The sequence below is a fragment of the Camarhynchus parvulus genome, chromosome 18, assembly GCF_901933205.1.
Source record: "Camarhynchus parvulus chromosome 18, STF_HiC, whole genome shotgun sequence".
Taxonomy (NCBI): domain Eukaryota; kingdom Metazoa; phylum Chordata; class Aves; order Passeriformes; family Thraupidae; genus Camarhynchus; species Camarhynchus parvulus.
This window is the reverse complement of record NC_044588.1, coordinates 12060154-12081022: the sequence shown is the minus strand read 5'-3', so window position 1 is coordinate 12081022 and position 20869 is coordinate 12060154. Positions and strand designations below refer to the sequence as shown.

Sequence of the window (20869 nt, the reverse complement as noted above, 5' to 3'; positions counted from 1 at the left end):
TGACACCGCCCCGCCCCCGCCCCGTGTGATCAAGCCCCGCTCCTGCCGGCGACCCGTGGTCACGTGACTCCTCTCTTTACTTCCCTTTGCTCCCAGCTCCCCGCCCATCCCGAGTTCCACGTGACGCGGCCCAGCTGGGCCGCTCCATTGCAAGCCCGCAGGGGGGGGTATCCCCGACCCGGGAGGCAACACTCGTCCCTCACCGGCTGCTCATCGGCCCCTCACCGGGACATCGCATGCGCACCGCCGCTCGCTGGCGGACACGGCTGCTCTTACGCCCCGCGGTCCCTTGGCGCGGAGTGCCCACCCCCGGTAACAAATGATTTCGCCCGGGTGGGGGTGGGGGGGGAGGGGGCAAATGGCTGTGTGGCCGCTCCGCGCAGCCCGATCCCGGCGGGGGTGTGTCCGCGCCTGCGCAGCAGTGTGCTCATGTTGTTGATGTCCCGGCGGCCGCAGTCGGTCCTGGTCGGTTCCCGGCGCTCGGAGCGGCTGAACTGCCCGGCCCATCCCCGCCCCGCTGGGCCCGGCCCCGACCGCGGGCACCTGCAGCGCCCGAGTCCTTGGGGCGAGCGCGTAGAGGCAGCAAGCGGCTCCTGCCCATGAGGGCCTGATGGAAAACACAAAGGAGCTGGTAAGTACCGGAGCCCGCGGGTGGTGCGGCCGCCGCAGCCCCGCGGAAGCCCCAGCCTCTGGTGGGGGAGCGGCGCGGGCTGAGCCGCGGGGGGAGGAGCTGAGCGATCCCCGGTGCCCGCGCGGGGGGGAGGCGGCCTCGCAGTCTGTGGGAGAAAGTCGGGGACAGCCCCGGCTGTTGCGGGGACGGCCCCACGGGGTGCGGGGCTTGTGCCCGCCCAGGTCTGGGGCTCCGGGGGCCGGGCCGGCGCTGCTGCTCGCGGGGGAGTCTGGTCGGGGCACGTGGGGTGGCAGGGCTGTACCCCTTTGTTGCGGCCCGGCTATGCGGGGTCGAGTTTTGTGCTTCGCCTCATTTTCCTCTTGTCTCGGAGAAAAGTTTCAGCTTCTCGCGGCCGCGCTCGGATCCGCTTCTCTCCCTGCTCCGCTGTAGTGCCGGCTTTCAGCAACTTCCTTCTGTAGTTCGAACCTTTTGGAGTTGAGTTTTCCAACGTGGTCATGTTCAGTGCTGGAGAGTTTTCTTTATTATCAGCGCTTCAAAAGTTTTGGATTTTTTGCGGCCACTTCCCCCCCATTCCGTGCAATTTTTATGACTTCTGATGTTGTGACTGTTCTTTTTGTGAGAAGTAGTAAACTCGTGAAACCAGTTTCACTTTCAGGTTGTTGCTGGAAATGTTGAAAGCATAGCAATTTCTGCCCGGTGTGGCTTTGAAAATTAGAAGTCCTACTACAAAGCATATGGTGATTATAGTAAAAAAATTCTGTGTGTGAAAAAGCAATTTATTTTAAAATGTGGCTGGCAACTGTTACAATTTTTCAAATCCAAACCTAGTCAAAACTGAAAGCTGCAGGGCAGTCTCTTGTATTTTAAATTAAAATTATTTTGTACGTTTGAGGACCTGTATTTACCTATTTATTGTATTCCACAGTTTGATTTTGACTTAAAAGGAATGGACTAAGGCAATGAGAGTCTAATCTGGAGCCTTCAATAAGAACTAAAATAATATATTCCCTTAAGAAGGCAATAAAACTTGGCAAGTTAATTGTCCTTACTCATTTCTTCAGCCTAGGCATCGTTTTGAGGAAGTGGGTAATGTAGGCTTTAGGAAACTATGCAGAGGGATCTTGTTTCCCAGGAACAGTTTAGGTGTTGTTCTTGAGAATATGTGGGCTTGAGCACATGCCGAAAGACTGCAAACTGGAAGTAAGAATTCTCTTCAATGTTCCCTAAAGAGCAATGTGCCCCTGGCAGGAGTGGTAACATTCAGAGAAGTTCTCTCTCATTGGCTTTTATTTCTCTTACCTTCTAAAATTTGATTTAATTTTGCAAGGCTTTTCATATCCTCTGCAAACCACTACTGCATTCCTTCATTTCTCAGGTAAGTTGGTACACTCTGGGGATGTGGGATCCTTTGCTGAACCTGGCTCTGAGTGGAATGAATTTAGGTGTTGAAGACTTTGGTTTTGGGTTGGTGGTGGTTTGGGGGTTCTTTACATTTAAATTTGTTATTTCATTTGGGGTTTTGTTTGTTTGTTAATTTTAATGGTAACAGTGTTTAAAGTGAAATATTTGCCTCTTCCTTTGTCGTACTCCTGTAAAGGCCTTATAGAAATGTAATAGAGTTTGTAACAGATTTTCAGTTTTATCAAAGCTCAGATATTTCACAGATTAATCATCACACTCCCCCTCCAAAATTTCCTGCTAATGTGATATATTTTTTTATGAAAGAGTCTCCCCTCTTGTGTGAAACCCCCTGGGGAAGAGGCTATGGACAAAACCATTGACAAACAGCAGAAACTGGCTTCAGACAAAATGCTGTCATACATAGCAAATGAAGAGACAGGAAAAAACATTTCTGTACTTTTCCAGCAGAGATTTTACTTATAATAAGAGTGGAAGGCACATTTCCAGATAGAGGTGAGTTGCTATATAAAAAAAGTAAGTTTGGTTGGTTCTGATTTCCAAGAATCCCAAGATGTTTAGTTTTGGGAGTCTTTGTTTGTTTGTTTATAATGAAAGCTGAAAGTGTGTTTTCTTTAAATTGGTATCATGTTTGAATTTTCCTTTTTGGTCTTGTTCTGAGGCACAATTAGGCTTCAGTTCCACAGGGACAAGCTACTATTCTACTGTAAATTATTTTGGCCAATTTGTATTCAAACGAGTTGTAATAAATTAGTTCTATTGTGGTGTTTCCTTAACATCCAGAGCTGAAACTAAGTTTGTAGCACAAAGCATAAATGAACTATTGAAAACAAAGCCTATGCATCCGGTTTAATTTTAACTTGGAAATAACCTTGGATCCATTCAGGATATGTGATTGAAGTAAATCTGTCTTGTGACAGACCCTTGGCTTGAAGGTTGTGGTGGCCTCAGATCCCATCTGTCCATAGTTCTGTCCTGTTTGGGAGGGTTGGAGCTGAATATAGGAAGTAATGCCTCTGTTCAGGTGCTGGTGTACCTTTGCTGAGCTACAGCTCTTGTACTCCAAGCTCCAAATTGCTTCCATTCTGAGTTCAAGTCCCAGATTGAATTCAAAAGTAACAACAATCATTTGGAGTGGTTTGAAACCTTTCTGTGGCTGGTTTGGATCTTCCTCCTGTGGCCAGCTGCACTACGTACCTGAGGGTAATAGTTTTGGTTACATAATAATGGGGTGCTTTTCTTGCAAGTTCTTACCTTCAAAACTCTTTTGCATAAATTTTGCCCATGCTTGAGCATAGTCTTCATCAAAGCACTAAAGCCATTTCCTCAGTAAGTGTTTGATGTCTAAATAACATGAAATGGTTTCTGGTTTTGCCATGGATTGCTCACCCTTTGTGCCCACTTTTTTGTGTTGTAAAAGTAGTTACTAAACTCAAAGAATGTATGCTATAATTTATTGATCAAATTCAATGTGTGTGTATATATATGTATATAAAAAGGTGTGTTTAGAGTGAGAAACTGGTTATATTCTTATTTGTTTAGAGTTGCCTTTCTGCTCTCAGGGAAACCAGTTTCCCTAACTGTGTTCTTTTTCATACCATTTGCCTTATGTAATGCTTAATTAAGAGTATTTCTTAAAAATGCTCTGTTGTCAAGTATTCACAGGGAGGAGGGGAAGAACAGGAAAATGGGGAGTTGGGCAGAAAAAGAAAGCAGTTCTTAAGAGTTCCTTTCTCTACCCATCCCTTCAATAAATAAAAGTATGCAAGAAACCCCCTGAGCAAATAGTACAGGGTAACTTGCTAGTGCTGCTCATGATACATTTCACAGTGCTCTGACTAAAAACCTCAACCTCTGTTGAGGAACCAGTAATCTTATTAGGAAAGTGAACTTTCCTAATGCCTGAAAGTTTGTCTTGTTCTTTTGTTTGTGCGTTGCTTCTGCTTAATGTACAGATAGACGCTATTAACGGAGTAGTTACTCAAGCTGCTGCTCTTTTGGCATTAACCAGGTGCAAGGTTCTGTTTAATAGCAAGCCAGGCTCCTGCTCCAAGCAGTTTCAGTGGATAGACAGGCAGCTGGTCCCTGTTTTGTTAGAAGTTGAATACTGTTTAGATTGTGTTTTGAGGAAAAGACAATCTCCTCAGCATGATTTTTAGTGCTAAGTCCAGCTTTGAAGAGTAGGAAGCTGGTTTTATGTTGATTTAAGGGTTGGTTTTTTTCTTTGCACACCTCTTTTTGAATCCAAGGACCTGCAGCTGCTGTGGGGAGATGCTGCTTCAGACAGACAAGGTGTTGCTGTTGTCTGTGAAGCCTTAAAGGACTCATCAAGAATTGCTTGTCCTTCGCATGCCTAGAAATGACTTCCAACATTGCTTGTTCTGTTACCTCATCAGGGATGAGATGAGGCTCTTTGATCTGTCATTTCCTGGGCTCTGCTTTTGCCTTTTCCAAAGACAGGAGGGATAACAACAAAGGGAGAGAGAGAATGTGTGCATAAGGTAGATTATTCCAATTTCCTGGTATCTTTGATGAAGCTCACCATAGTGTATTAGAGGCCACCAGCACTTCAGGAACTGTTGATGAGATGATTGAGAGCTTCTGGAAAAATACTGAGGCCCTAGAAAATCAGAAAGGGGGAAATTTTGTACTTAATTTTCAAAAGAAAAAGGTGGAACCAATTAGAAAGGACTCAGCAGAAATTGCAAACTGCTGCTGTACCAAACCCGCTGCTTTATCTTTGTTATAATTTTGTTTGAGGTATACATTGTCCTTTTTGTAAGGATGTGTGTTTGACCTTTGAATTCAAGCAGTGCTCCTACTTTTTTCCCTTCCAGATGTTAGAGTTCCTTTTCTTCATCTGAATTCTGCAGGAAGGATTATCAAAATTTCCTCATGTTCACTTTGTTCCTACAAATGCTGTGTTTCAACATGGGTTAAAAAGAATCTCTGTGGTGTTTATTGTCAAAATAGAAATGTTTTGATCTGCTCTAACAAAATTTCAGCATAGGTATTTGTATATCATCTTCCCTAACTTTCACCTACTTTTGTGTACAAAGTATTTTGTCGGGTTTTTTCCTGCAAACTCTGCCTTTTTGAAATCTCAGAAAGCATTTTGAGTAGTTTCCCCAATTGCAGTCCGGGTAATAACTACAAATTAACATTAAGACTGTCCTGCGTAAATTATCTGGCAAAAGCTGGGATTCAAATGTTTTATAAAAACTACAGTATTATTTTAAAATGATGATCAAAACTGCTGATTTGAATTGCAGATTTGATATTCAATAATTTTGAATTGATACAGTTTGGCTGAATATTAAGTAAATGGGAAGGTGATACATGAGGTTTGTTTTGACAGTGTAGTTAAACTCAAAAACTTAATGATTGCTACTTTTGAAGTTGTATAAAACTGAAGAATGATTTTTCCTAATTGAGCGCCCAACTTTCCATTTACAAAGAGAAGCTGTTTTCCTTCCCATCTGTGGATATTTTGGCAAAGAGAGCTTAGCAGTAATATTGATGTTCTAAATGGAAGTGATGCAAAAGAACAACAAAAAGAGCCAGATGCACTCTTGTGGTAGTCACCTTGCCCTGTGCTTCAGTTTCTGGTCCTTCACCTTGCCTCCAGCTTCCCAGTTCTTCTTCGACCTTCCCTGGCAGTGGGAGCAGAGCTGGCATGGGGAATTAGTGGGACTGGGAATGGGCTGCACTTCAATTCCTTCTGAGTGGCATCAGCATTTCACACCACTGAACAAAGTTACCACCCTATAGGTCCTGGGTTGTCCAGTCTGGAGTGGGAAGGGGATATGCTAAGACAGGCTTGTATTGCAGCCTCCGTAAGAGGGCTGAAGCCATAGAATCACACCTTGGTATGGGATGAGGTCCTAATCTCTCAGTGAAATCAGATCAGCTGTCTTAAAGAGAATAAGGGCATGAAGAGAGAGATCCTTCCCTGGGCTTTGAAACACCACAAGTATCTGTCCATAAAACCTTCTAAGCATCATAGTGCTCTGGTAGTACTGGTGGGAATGGTTCATATGGAATCACAATTTATATCTTAGCAGAGACAGTGATCAAGAGAACTTAAACACTGTGAGATGTTACGGAGTTCCTGAAATCTTGAGGAAGATGATTAGTTTTCATCATCCGCTCTGAAAATTCCTAACAGTGTTGGCAGGACACTGTATCCATGGCAACGTTGTGCTCATCTTCTGCTGTGAGCTGCACACATGTGCACACACAAACAAGTCACTGTCATGCATGTTGGTGGCAGATGGGACAGGTAACACTGCTGCCAGCACGGGTCAGGGCCGAGCTTTGTCTGCCGTGGCTCAGTGTTTCCTCTAACAATCCCATGGGCTGGTTTCACTGCCTTGAGGAAGTTGTCAGATTATGCCCTATCCTAAATTTGGTTTGGTTTAATACAGTTTTTTTTTGGCTGGGGTGTATATTCATAATTAACATTACACTGACTTGGTTGTTTTGTTTCAGAACTACTGTAAGTGTGTTTAAAGTGTTTGCCTTATTGCATAACCTTTTAAGCTTACTGGGTTTTTGGAGGATTTTTTTTTTTTTAATAATTGCATGCTAGGATTGGGTCAGTGTGGAAATCAGTTTTCCCTAGTGCCTATTAGGAAATTCTTCCATAATAGGATTTATTTAGATTGCAAAGTAGAATATATTGTAATAAAGGCATAGCATGGCAGAAAAAGGAAAATTAGTTCTTGGAAAAGGAAGTTGAGCCAAAGGCTTTTTAAATTTTTCTTATTTTTTTGTCTATACTTCACTCCCCTAACTTGTGCTTTTATTGTAGAATTTTTTTTCATATTTATTTATTTCCTCTCAAACTTAGTAGATACTAAGATTATGGAAATAATATGAAACCATAAATTTTTTTTTAGCTTAATGAGGGCAGCTCACATAGCAGTAGCCTTGTTTCAATGGAGCTGTATAAGATATTAATAAGTGAAAATTGTCACTGTATCAAAATGCATATAGTGGATGTGCCTCAGAAAAAGTACATCAGTTAATCTCTTGCTTCTTTACTGTCTTTGCTGGAAATTGCTTAACTGTCTTGCCTTTTAAAGAATTGTGTGGTTTTATCCTACTTCAGATTTTTTGATTATAGAAAAACTATTATGTAACAAGTTTTTTTGTAAATGACAGTGGCAAATTAGTCACCTTTCTCTCTTTCAGCATTTGTACAGACCCTATTGCCATAGTAACTGAGCTCTTCATAATGGTTAATGTATTAATCCTCTGAACAGCCCTGTGAGCTGGAGAGGTGTTCCTGCTTCACATGGGAGTCGTGGACTCATAGGGGAACTGAGTGATTTATGGATAACCCCACAAGCCAATAAGAGCAGAGAGCCCCTCATTCCTTTTGTTGTGGTATAAGGGCCCTCCTGATTGAACTGTCTTTTCTCTGCCCAGCTTTCTCAAATGAATGAATTTTAGTGGAATTGGCCGCAGCCATCTGGAATGTGCTCATTTGCATATAAGATCAGTGTGGCTGTCAGTGTATAGCTCATCAGACTTAATGAACTCTAAAGATACCAAGGAAATTAAATATATGAATGGCTCCTGTGTATTCTCAGTGGATCATGAGATAGATTTTTTCTTTCTGTATATCACAGCACCAAAATTAGTTTTGATTATACCAGTGCTCACGTAATTGGCATTACAAGGCTCTTGTCTGTGCTGATACAGCAGTGCCTTAGAATATTTGCTTTTGAAGACTGACCTGTGAAACTTTTTAAGCTTGACTTTGAAATCTTTGCATTCAGAACATTCTGCTATTCTTTGGTTTTTTTGTTGTTTGGTTATTTTTAATTTTTAGACAGAACATAGTTCGCGAGTGGAAAGGAAACACCGAGACTCGTTCGGGATGTTTGACGGTTATGATAGTTGTAGTGAGGACACCAGCAGCAGCTCCAGTTCAGATGAAAGTGAGGAAGAGGTTGCTCCTTTGCCATCCAGTCTCCCAATTATCAAGAACAATGGTCAAGTTTATACTTATCCAGATGGCAAATCTGGCATGGGTAAGTATGTGCTGTGTAAGTGCTAGGAGTTGGATATTGGTGGATTTTAGCATGTGCTGGGTTGTGACAGTCCCATCTGAAATTTTGGTCCCAACTGAAAAGGGACCAAAGCAGCTAAAGGGTTGGGGTTGGTTGGTTTTTCAAGGGGAATTGTTTGGGTTCTGCTAAACTGAAATAAGAGAGGGTTTGAATCCTGCTGACAGGGAAGAAATAGTGTGGGAGTATCTGCCCTCCTGTCAAATGTATTGTGTTTGCACATGCATGTGTATGTTCTCATGTGCATTGGTTTTATTCTTGGAGCTTTGAGGACAATGTCAGTGTGTTCTGTCTATGCCAGGGCATACCTTTTCTCTGCCCTTTGTTACACGTACAATATGTTTAAACATTTCTTCCTATACTAGGAAAACTTCATTATTGCTACTGTATAAAACCTGTTAGTCTATACCTGTTCACTTCTCACTAACTGTGAGCTGGAGCATACTAGGAAAATAAATTGAAAGGGAAGATTTCTTTTGTTATCAGGGAAAAATATTTTATGTGAAATTCTGGTGATTAGCATAAAGCTCTCTCTGGGCAGAATTTGGGTGTTGTCTCACTGGCATTAATTGGTCTCTGAGTCTTACTCATCATGAAATACCCTGTGGGTGATGCTGTCCATCTCTGAAACATGATTCTAGCCAGAAAAAAGCACTGGTGGGCTGGGGTAATTGGGATATACTAATTTATGAATCAAACAGTAAATCTGGTTTTATTTCAGGTTGGAAGTATTCTGTGTTTAGAGGAAACCAAGATTGGCAAGCCAGATTCAAAGCACATGCTTCCTTGAGAACAGTCAAAAACCAATAATTGGCTTGAGCTAATTTAGCTGGGTCATTCACATGCACTGGAGATGAAATTAATAGGGAGCAGAAAGAGGCATTGTTTCACCAGTGAACTTGAGGTTCTTGCTGTTTCACTGATATTAGTAGTGGTGTTTTAAATTTCTTTTCCTGTGCAATTTTCTTTGGGGTAAAGCCCTCAGAAACTGTTTGATAGTACCACCTCCAGGACCTTCATTCTGTCCTCTACATTCTGAATTTTTTTGCAACTTTAACTACACTCTTAATATTTTGAGGTTTTTTTTCTTTCTTCTGATTAGCTACGTGTGAGATGTGTGGGATGGTTGGTGTCCGGGATGCTTTTTACTCTAAAACCAAGCGCTTCTGCAGTGTGTCGTGCTCCAGAAGCTATTCCTCCAACTCCAAGAAGGCCAGCATTCTGGCCAGGCTTCAGGTAGCGGTACAGACACCGTTTTCTTTACATCCTTTCTGTCGTCTGCAGTGGTGAAATTGGGTGTTTGTACAGATGGCTGCATGTTTGTAGATTAGGTTCTTGGGTTTGAGGGTTTTCTTTATAGAGTTTCAAAATAGATATATGTCTGTTGACTTAAAATATTAATCAAGTAATCATCCAGGCATGTCTGTAGTATTCAAGAAAAGAGAAAAATAAATATCAAGAAATATCATTATACCCTGTCTCAAATTCATTGCAACAAATGCCAAGAAATTGCATTGCTATAAGTTAGATTAAAAGTTCTTCCTTTTGACCTGCTTTTAAGAGATATCTTTTTTTCAGGTAAACAACAGTGAATCTATAGTGCTGTTCAAGTTGGGATAATAGTACAAAAGTAATCTTTTGGACACTCCTTACTAATGGTTTTTAAATTTATTTTATAATACATGTGTCATACTTAGTCTCTGTGTACTTCTGATTTTAGTTTAAATCTGTTAAAGATAGCTGCAGACCTGTGGAAATTTCCTGACAGGAGTTTGGAAAGATGTTATTTACTTGGGTTGTGGTTTTTTTTAGGGTAAACCTCCAACAAAGAAGGCTAAAGTTCTACAAAAACAGCCCTTAGTGGCTAAATTAGCAGCGTATGCCCAGTACCAAGCAACTTTACAAAACCAGGCAAAGACAAAAACAGGTAACAGCATATAAACAGAGCTGAAACAAAAACACAGAAAGATTGGTGCCTAATGAGCAGCTTCCTAACTGAAATAACTTTCCCTTAGCAGCTGTCCCTGTGGAAGGTTTCAGCTGGGGTAACTACATCAATAGTAATAGCTTTACAGCAGCTCCTGTTACCTGCTTTAAACACGTGAGTATTTCTCAGTTTGTGCTTTCCTTCTCTGTGTGTGTAAGTGAGTCCATGGAAGTTCTTAAATTAATTTTTTCAAAACATTAATATCCAAATATTTTTCATGATGTGAGTATGACTACTTTTTAGATAATTTATCTGTCCTTTAAAATAATTCTGAACACCATCAGTTACTCTAATCATAGATACACTCTCATAAACAAAAAGGAAGGCTCTTACATACTTGAGAATTGTTTTTCTTATGTTCAAGTCACAAAATCATCCCACATACTGCAGAGTAACAAACCAGCCAACTTAAGCTGTACTGAAAACAGTTACAAAAGGCTTTTTAGATTGAGTCAGGCTTGTTCCATTGTGTTGGTCTGATCTTTTCATTACATATTTAGATTTTGGGTTTTCTTTCTTTATTATTCGTCAGATTCTCCCTGTCAGTCATGCTGCCAGGTAGTCTAGTATGGGGGAAAATTAAGGCTGTTTAGAAATCTGAAATTTAAAAAGTTGGTTTTCTTTGTTTTAGAGTTTCAAAAGTTTCAGACAAAAAGACATTCTTTAATGACTAAGGAAAGTAGGGGTTGGGAAAAATATTTAGCGCCATCTGTCTTTAATGTGTTTGTGAAATTCCAGACATGAGACATTAGACTGACAATTAAAATATTGTCAGTACTTTCTGTCTCTTAAGTAAAAGCTTTGACAAAATGCGTTTTCTCAGCATATTTTTTAATTTGAGAAGTTGAAGTGTACTGTATTACAAAATTTTTGTCTTGCTCTAAATTATGTGCTGAAAGTTGTAATCAAAACAAACATTTTTCTTCATGGTGGTTGTCCACAAGAGAGAAGAGAAATATTTTCTCTTCAGCGCAGGAATTCCTGCTGAGCCCTCTCAGATCATAAACCAGCGGGAGTTGAGGGCTCCTGGCAGTTGGCACTCTGTGAATAGTATCCTTTATGCTCAGAGGCCTCAGCTACTGCCCAGGACAGAGCCTTGCGCTAGGAGAACTTGGGGAATTTGTATCAAATTCCGCATGCTCGAGTCAGCATGTTTGCACTTCGCTTTCACAGCTATGTACATGTAATAAGTGATTTCAAAGTCTCGTTTGATAACATGGACTGTGCTATTGGATCTACAAATGTCTCAGGATGTGTGTCATCCTGTATTAGAGACAGCTACAGTCATCAGATCACTTGTAAATTATGCTCCGATATTACATTTTATTAAAAGCAGTTGTATCTCCCTTTCTCACTGCTTCATTCATTCAGCTGCACAGTGCCCCAGTAATGTGAACCAAGACCACACTTGTGGTCATGTTGTACCTCGAAAATTTTCACAAGATAATGGCAACAGTGCTACAAGTAGCCTGAAAGTTGTTTCTTTTCTGTCCTCATTTTCCTTTTTCATACAAGTAAAATGCAAATCCTGCTGTTTCCTTCAGAGATTTCTATTTCTTTGGTGGATATGAGTTAGTGTTATAAGGGTATGATTTGCATTCAGCTTTATGTAATTATTTCTTTGAAAAATACATTATTTAGACCAGTCAGAATCTGAAAAACACATCAGTGCTCTATTGTTAGGTCCTTCTCTTTGTCTCACTATCTATTGGTAATTAAACAGTATTCTTTTTGACTTTCTGGAAAGATTATTGCTGTTTTCTATATACTGTATTGCTTTGATTTGTAAAAGTTTGTATTAGTTGATGTTTGTTTACCATCCATATTATGAATTTCATACACCTGTATGTGTGTGATTGAATATATAAAGCTTATTCTGTTCAAGATCAAAGTTTTGAGTTGAAAACTCAAACAGTAAAATCATGACATATCTACCCTTAAATTCATTATTCAGTAAAATATATTGAATTTACTGGTTATACTGGGTATATCTGTATGGATATTTAATAGGGAACATTAGGATCAGTATTAGAGAAAATTTAAAGGAATTATGAGATGTGAGATTTGGCTTTTTTTTAAGAACCTGGCGTACTTAAGTATCTCAGCTCTAATGTAGATTTCACACATCAGTTTTTCTAGTTTTTTTCCCCTGGGAAGTTATTTCTTCTTCAATTTAAAACAGCTACATTTTAGAATTAAAGTATCTAAATCTTGGGATGTTCTTTCTCTTTATGATAAGAATTAATTTTAAACTATTTTGATGTACTTTTTGTGCTTTGATGTTACATTTATTCCAGACTTGAGTGTTGAGTACCGCTAATGAAATTCAGTAGCAATAGGGTGGTCATGCCTATGATTTCATCGTTCAGTAAACTGAAGTAGGGAACTGCTTTTGTTTATGTCCTATAGGAAGCCCATGACAATGCCAGACTTCCCATTTGTGCACCTTGCAGCCTCTTTTTTTTTTATTTTGTCAGATTGCATTAATCAGGCACAATAGCTGCTGCAAGGAGAAAAACTCAATTTAATGTTTTTAATATTGAGTTACAGTTTAGTCACATACAGTGAGCTCATTGCTGACCTGCATTCCACTTTTTATCCTCTAAACACTTTTTACTCTTTTCTATAGTTGCTTTTATTAGTTCAAACCATTCCTACAACTGAAAGCAAATTACAGTGGTTTGAGTTATTTCTCAGTATTAATTACTGGGCAATTTTATGCACAATTAAGAGCAATTATTTCTTTTCACTGGTGTTGCTAATGAGAGGCACATTTCCTGAAGTTCTTTCTTCCACCTGAATTTTATTCTGAGCCAAAATACTTTCATTCTCTTGATTTCATCTGTTTTTTAAACTGTATCCAGTGATTTAAGGGAGCATTTCCAGGATGCTACACTGGGTGGCAGTGTTCTGCTTTGAAGATTTTTGTTTAAACCTTTTGCATGTTTTCTCCTCTGGCATTACCTGCTGTTGGAGCACTGCTCACAAACGAAGTTTCAGCGTTCCATACAATTCAGGAATTGGTAGCATCACCATGGTACCAATGGAATCGGTAGCATCACCATCAGGATTTGCCATTAAAATCCTGATTTAAAGTCTGGAATCATGGCAGTGTTGATGCCATCCAAAACCTCTAGAAGCCACTTATTTAAGCCATGTGAGCTCTTTATTCAGGTGCGTATGTGGAATACTTGGCCTTTAGGTGCTCATATCAAACAGGCCCTTCCTGACTGCACCTTACCTTGCAGAGAAGGCCCTTGGTGCTCACAGATAGACCCTTCCCGGGTCATGTCCCGGAGCAGGAAGCCAGGAACCAGCTCTTCCTTGTTTGGGAGTGATGTGACGTGGATCTCATCATGAGTTTGAAAGGTAAATTTGTTCTTACCTGTAAATGATGGTTCTGCTAGTTCACACTATGCCAATCCAGACTGCAGTCACCTTTCAGTCAGCAGATAAGTAAGGCTTAACACTTCTCTAGTGCACTTTGAAATTTTAAAAGCACTCTTCAAACACTGATTGATTAATCAGATAAGACAGAGGAGAGATGAAGGAAGATGGCTGTCACAGCCCTGGTTTATCCAGGTCTTCCTGCTTCAAGAATATCCCTAATGAGTGAAGGAGATTAAGATAGTGCAGTGTAGCAGGTGTGCTGTAAACCATCTCTCAGGACAGTATAATTGTCTGACATTTCAGCAGTGATGCTGCACAGGATGGCTTCCTTCTTGAAAAAGGGTGAGCCATATGGATTGGTGTAGGAGAACTAGCAGAACCAATGTTTTCGCAGACAAGGACAAATTTAACTTTCTGCTATTTCCGTCTATACCAATCCACACTCTGGGAATGAAATTTCCATTTTAAGTTGATGTCAGGAGAAGTGTTTTGATATACTATTCACTCTGAATCAACTGAATAGACGAGCAGGCAATAAAATGTACTTCAGTTCAGTGCAGGTGGATTATTAAATTAGTCAGCACTTTTATTTTGGATTGTTTGTCCTCATGTGTATCTCTATACGGGCAACAAGATTTGCTAAAATATGCAGTTTGAAAAGTTTATTTCCCCAGTTCAATTCAAAAACCTACAGATGTCAATTTAGAGAGGGTAGTGATTACAGGATGGGACTTAAGTTGTGTCTGCATATTTTGTGTGTGAAAATAAGCCATCATCTTTTCAGTTGGATTTTTCTCTGGCTCCCAGTTGGCAGAAGAGACCTCTGTGGTCTAGACTGGTGTAGATGGGACATAGCAGAACATGAAGAGACCAAGCTTCAAGAATAGAAACTGGCATACTTACATTTCCTTTAAGAGTTGAAACTAGTTTTAAGTTTGGTATAACCTCAAATACTTCAACTAGTGAGGGGTTTCCTTTCTTTAAGATAAATTCAGCTTCTAGTGCTACTAATGGCCATTGCTGATTGCCAGCAAAATTCCAATATTGTCATTTTCAGTTATTCAGGATTAATCCAGATTTCTTCACTTGTAGCTTCTGTGCAGTTGGAGGCTATTCCTACTGAGTGGTTCAGTTCTCTGGGTTTGCAAAGAGCTTTGTAAATGAGATACAGTGCAGAGCCAGAGGATCCCTCCTTCAGTTGTCCCAGTGATAGCTGGGTAATCTCTGAACTGATAAGAATTTGTCTTTCTCAGAATTGATGTGACTGTTGTTATAAAACACCCAAAATATGGATCTCTCTCTCCTGGATAGTCTCAAGTTTATTGCACACTGAGAAATTTTGGAGCTTGTTACCAATATAACTTCTGTTGAGTTACTGTTAAGAATTTAGTTTCTTCAGCACTGTGCATTCCTGGTATCTACGATACCATCTTTGACTGATATTTCATTATGCTCTGTTCAACAAAAGGTTCTTCGGGAGATAGCAAACTAAATGTAATTTCTGTCACAAGCTTCTGCAAACCCTTACGAGTTCATCAGGCGGATATTCCTTCTTGTTCCTAACATATTCCTCACATGGGACAGTGTGGGAGATCTTGCTTTGCCTTTCCTTCTGATGTTCATTAAAAAGGTGCCGCTCAGAGCCTTCTGTTCTTTTTGTCTGCTCCATGGAGTGATCACTTGCAGGTGATGTGAAAGCCTGTTCCTCTGAGAGGATGTGAAGCAGTGGGTGATGAACCCTACCATAATAAATCATCAGAATAGAATAAAGAAATATTTTTAGGCATTCTTCCAGCAGCATGCCTGACTTGCAGAATGTAAAGGTTTTGATGTCTGTACTACAGGTACCATGATTTTCTTGCAAGTAGAATTGCATAGCGATTCCCACCATTCTTACTAACATCAGTAGTTTCTTCCCAACTGAAATGTCATAGAATAAAACTGACCTTTGGGAATGTACAGTTTGTGCTTAACTGCTATTTAAACTTGGAATGCTATAGGTTTTTTTCAGTAAATACACAGGAATAATTGGATACAATGACAGTGTTACGCATAGTTGTCAAATCAAAACAAAAGTAGGTTCTCGCAGAAACAGTGGTTTCTTACCATATGTTTGTTATATGTATATTCAATGGTTTGTCTTTTTAAGTTGCTTGTAGAACACTGAGATAACAAAAAATTACTATTTTCACATGGTGAGCTGATGACTTTTTAACCCCAACCTTCACAGGCACCGATGGGGACTTGCTGGGGTGATATTGCAGAAGGAGTACGAGTGGAGGTTCCAAACACTGACTGCAGCCTACCTACCAAAGTCTTCTGGATAGCTGGAATTGTAAAATTAGCAGGTAAATGTGTTTCAGTTGAAATTAAAATAATCAAAAGAACTATGTGAGGAGATCAAGTACTTTAGTCATCGATCACCTGGTGAGAGTAATGCTGGCACTGGTCAGGTTGGCAGAGCTGTGTCTGTAGATTATACATTGTAGTGCTGTCACTGTTCTACACTGGCTGCTGTGATGCTTGAGAATGTCTTTCCTTGGTTTGATTTTTTTAATATTGCCTCAGAGTGCAGTAAGACTAGTGCAGAGCAGAAAGGAGACATGGTATAAGAGCTGTCAAGAAGCCTCATTATACAAATCACTGCTGAAAAGTTAGAAATTCAAGGTTACAGATCTAAGATATGAAAAAGCCGATACTGTGCATAATTAATTTTGTCCTCTTTTGTGCAATTTCTAAAGGTTTATAGTTCAAGAATTTTAGTCTTATTTAAATTGATTTACATGATAATACATGCACATTTATCAAAGTAATCAATTCTGTGCGTTAATAGCATCCAGAAATGTGCCAAAAACCCCCAACTTGCTATTAAAAATTGCATTTAGAAAACCAATATAATGTACATGATAATTGGTCAAGAAATATTCAAACATATTTTATAATCTTGTTTCATTCTTGTATTTTTTTTAAATGCTTTCTTTCAGGCTACAATGCTCTGCTGAGATATGAAGGATTTGAAAATGATTCAAGTCTTGACTTCTGGTGCAACATTTGTGGGTCTGACATCCACCCAGTTGGTTGGTGTGCAACCAGTGGGAAGCCCTTAGTTCCTCCTCGCAGTATGTAAATAGTAGTCTTACTGATTTTAAAGTCTCTTATTAAACTAAATTTGCTCGTGATCCAGATAGCAAAATGTTCTTTTGCCATAACTTTTTCAACAGTTATGAATTAATAATTTTAACTTTTGACTGATGCTGTGTTTCTTGGAGTAGCCCATCTGATGTGACTCAAAGCTTCTAAGACTGGGGTGGCAGCAGTTGGCTAATCAGTTATGGGAATATGCACTTATTTTATTTATACTTTGGTATTAAGTTGTTCACCCTGGCCTGTAAACTTAATCTTGGGTAGCATTCATTCTCTAAAGAGGCTTTTTGTCATGATTGTCATCTAGGCCTTTTAATAGTCATCTGGGATTTCTTCTTTACATATTCCAGACTCTAATATTAGTCTCTAATGGGCACAATTAAAAATCAGTGTCTTACTTCTTCCCCTTCATTTGCAACAGGCATCCAACACAAATACACAAACTGGAAAGCTTTTCTAGTGAAACGACTTACTGGTGCCAAAACACTTCCTCCTGACTTTTCTCAGAAGGTAAGGCCAATCCAGTATCAATGATGTTCTGTAAAGAAAACTGCAGCACAGTGTGAAGAACTGAAATATTTTACAGTGGCACATTAGTTCCTCTTGCAGGGAAGGAGGTACAGTAGTTTCTTCCCTTAGATACAGTTTTCCTTGGAATCCCTTCTCCAGTTGTGTCCACACTTGTCAGTATGTATTTGGTAAACTTTGCTCTCTTTACACAGAAAGAATGTCTGTCTGTGTAAAAACTAGTTGGTCTATTTTAATTTTAAAATATCCCATTTAAAAAATCCACAGAAAACCCAGAAGTGCTCATGAGTTACCCTGTGATATTTAAGAAGAATGAAAACTGATTTTTCTAATTCAGGAATTATTTGTTTCATGCACTATTTCAAGAAACTGAACAGAATATGTTAATATAGCATGGATGTAGAAGGAATGAAGATCATACTTTTAAATCTTAGTATTTTCTTCCTGCTCTGGACTAGGTTTCTTTCTGTCTTAGTCATGCCTTCAGGTGTGGTAGCTGCTGTATAGTGTGCTGGAAGTTTACTTGCCAATATTGTGAGATGATGGTGTATATAGTTCTTAGTAGAAATATGAGACTTAATTCGTTGTTTTACACTGCATGTAATGTTTTAAAACCAACCAAAATGCCTTTCTGCAGTTGTTAATTTTTATTTTAAAAATGGCTCACTTGGAAGACAAATTAAATTGGCAAGATCTCAGTCCTTTGGAGAGGTGGTAATGAAAATGGCAAGTGACAGATGCTGATTTCTTAATACAGTCTGTTTTCACAGAGCAGATTAACATCTGTTTCCTTTCTTTTGTGTATTTTGAAGAAATACTTTTGTAAATGGCCAGCTTTAATTATGTTGAAGGTTTGTTTTCCATGCCTTAAAACAAAGCATTTTAATCCTGTTTTTAAAATGCTGTATTTTGAGTGCATGACAAAGCAAGAACAAAAAATCTTGAGGTTTTTCTTGTTAAAGTAACTTCAGCCATTGTTAACAACTGGACAAGCTTTCATTATGTCTATTGAAAATTCCTTGAACTTATGTGAGAATTGTTTCTCATCTTAAGGAATGACCTTGAAACAATTAAGGCATTGTAGGATCTGTTCTTAGTTTTCTGAAATACTTTGTTACAATGAAATAGAAGACAAATAAGTTGTGTCATTTCTCTGGGATGATTAACGAGTACTTCAATTAAATGAAGTGTGCCAATACTGTGCTTTAAAAGACAGGAAATGGAAAACCAGAAGATATTCTTACAGAATGTATGTTTTGTATTGTTTCAAGGTGTCTGAGAGTATGCAGTACCCGTTCAAAACTTCCATGAGGGTAGAAGTAGTGGACAAGACGCACCTCTGCCGGACAAGGGTGGCAGTGGTGGATAGTGTTGTTGGGGGCCGCCTGAGATTGGTGTATGAAGAGAGTGAGGACAAAACTGATGACTTCTGGTGCCATATGTACAGCCCACTCATTCATCATATTGGCTGGTCTCGAAGTGTAGGACACAGGTTCAAAAGATCTGGTAAGTTTGGTTTGGGTTAGAGGTATTTTGTAGGCAGTGTTGGCTGGGAAGAGTCTGGCTTTAGCAGTTCTGTTGCTTTATACAGTTAGTCAAACTAACTTGAATAATGGTACTTGAGAATGTTATGTAATGTGGCCCAGGGGTTTTACCAATTTTATGACAGTCAGGAATTTCAGTTAAAGTTACAATTAACATATTATACAGCAGTGGAAAAGCCAGAATAACCTTCAGTGTTTAGAAGATTCAGTGATAAACAGAGGCCTGCAAACTAAAGGTAGAAAAACCTTTAACTGCACAATTCAGGCATGATAGACTTCACTTTTCATGCTGATACCTGGAATTACAGCCCTACTCCACAAACTCCTAGTTTCTTCACATCTGACTCCTTCTTTCTACAATGCAATGTGGACAGGTATCCTAGTAGAAACAGAATTTCTATTTACTGGCAAGTTTAAAGACTGTCTAATATTTTATATTGCAGTATTTACATGATTTAGAGGGCACTAGGGAATGGGCTGGGAAAGTGAAGTGACAGTGTGATAGAAGGGACACAGTTAAGGCCTTTGCTACCTAAAATACAAAAGCAATTGTAATTTGAAATAGTTCAGGCTTCTAAACAAACAAAAAGAAAGTCTGGGTTTTTTATTATTTCTCTGTTCTTTTGAGCTGGTATCGCTTGTAAGAGACAGAATTTCTGTAAAGCATTCCACAAAGCTTCCCTTCAGGGAAAGCCTTCAGTTTTCCTAATGCTTCAACTTTCTCTGAAACCATTTATAAATAGATAGACACACACACACACACATATATATGTATTTAAAGTGATTATATGTAATTATATCAAAATATATATAAATGTAATTTTCTGTCATAGCATAGTGCAAAGTAGTTTAAACCTGCCCATTTTTTGCAAAAAGCTTCTATGTAATACTTTCATCAATTTTGTGAGATAATAAATGGTCTTGTAAATACTGGATATTAGGGTTTTTTTCCATAAATTATGTTTGTTTTATAGAGGCAGCTCAGGTTGAAGTCAGCAAGGAAAATGGATGGATTATGTCCTCCGGATTTTTGTGGTAGTGTTACTAATAAACTGCGGGCCTCCCAACACCAGTGATTGTGTGGTATTGGTTAACATATTCATGAAAACATATTGTGTGTTCTGTGAACAAAACTTCTGAACAATATTATAGTATTATTATTATTATTCCTTGTAGATATTACAAAGAAACAAGATGGACATTTTGATGCACCCCCACACTTATTTATGAAGGTGAGTTGAATAGCTAGAACGCTCTTTGCAGAGTTGATTGAGGACCTTCAGTTCCTGTTGTGTGTAAACCAGACCTGAAACTCTATTTACATCCTGGCCCAGCACAAGTGTTTCTGCTTGTGTTATCCAATCTGACCTCCTTGATATAAGCAGAGGTGGTAGAACAGATATTTCAGTCTGTTGCTTTGGCAGTGTGGGGGTATGTTTTATTCTAGGCTCATTAAATTCTTTGTTTCTGCTGCTGTTCTGTGATTCTTTAGGTAAAAGAGGTTGATGCAGCTGGAGAGTGGTTTAAAGAAGGAATGAAATTGGAAGCTATAGACCCCCTAAACCTTTCAGCAATATGTGTGGCAACTATCAGAAAGGTAAGAAAGCAAATGTGCATGTTGGGGAGGTGAAGAGGAATCCTTTTCCCCTAACCTTTATTCAGGCTTGAAACAAGAAACTCAAAACTAAAATTAGGAGAGTTCAGTCGCACAGTGAATAGGGTATGTTTGTCAATTGTTTATATACAACCGCTATGAAAATGTGCTCATGTAAATTTGACTTTAAGCTCTGGAAATTCAGCCTTACCTTTAGTTAGAATGTATTTGTGAGAGGAATTTGCAGGAAAATATTCTGCTAATTATACCAAGTGTTTTGCAACTGTTCAAAACCAGATCTCATCTTGCTGACTTGCAGAACTTTATGAAGATATTTTAAGGCTATCCTTCTTTCTTCGTTTGATTGAAAGGGAGCCAATCCATGTGAAATCTGCTTTAAAAGAGAAAATGTAAAAAGCAGCTTAGCTGAATTGTTTACCCTTTCCAGTGAGGAGAATTGTTATGATTTTGAGTAATGGTGTACTGAATATCCTTGCAAGCTGAAGAATAGACTGAATTATAAAGCTTTAGAAATCGGGCTGTTGTTCACAAGAA

At 39.2% G+C, this 20869-nt stretch overlaps 1 protein-coding gene across 5 annotated transcripts in view; it reads left to right on the top strand.

The window, feature by feature from the left end:
* Positions 1-363: 363 nt before the first annotated feature.
* The window catches only part of MBTD1 (mbt domain containing 1), a 35319-nt gene continuing 14813 nt past the window's right edge, over positions 364-20869 (top strand). The window contains exons 1-12 of one of the 5 annotated variants that reach the window (XM_030961818.1): positions 365-631; positions 2357-2545; positions 7890-8091; positions 9230-9369; positions 9940-10054; positions 10143-10228; positions 15735-15852; positions 16489-16623; positions 17070-17158; positions 18448-18682; positions 19897-19952; positions 20213-20317. In XM_030961818.1, the coding sequence (XP_030817678.1) occupies positions 7938-8091; positions 9230-9369; positions 9940-10054; positions 10143-10228; positions 15735-15852; positions 16489-16623; positions 17070-17158; positions 18448-18682; positions 19897-19952; positions 20213-20317 (1233 nt within the window). In that variant the 5' untranslated portion in view covers positions 365-631; positions 2357-2545; positions 7890-7937. Of the gene's footprint in view, positions 632-2356; positions 2546-7889; positions 8092-9229; positions 9370-9939; positions 10055-10142; positions 10229-15734; positions 15853-16488; positions 16624-17069; positions 17159-18447; positions 18683-19896; positions 19953-20212; positions 20318-20869 lie in introns of all 5 variants that reach the window. The other 4 variants (XM_030961817.1, XM_030961816.1, XM_030961815.1 and 1 more) reach the window with 4 other exon arrangements.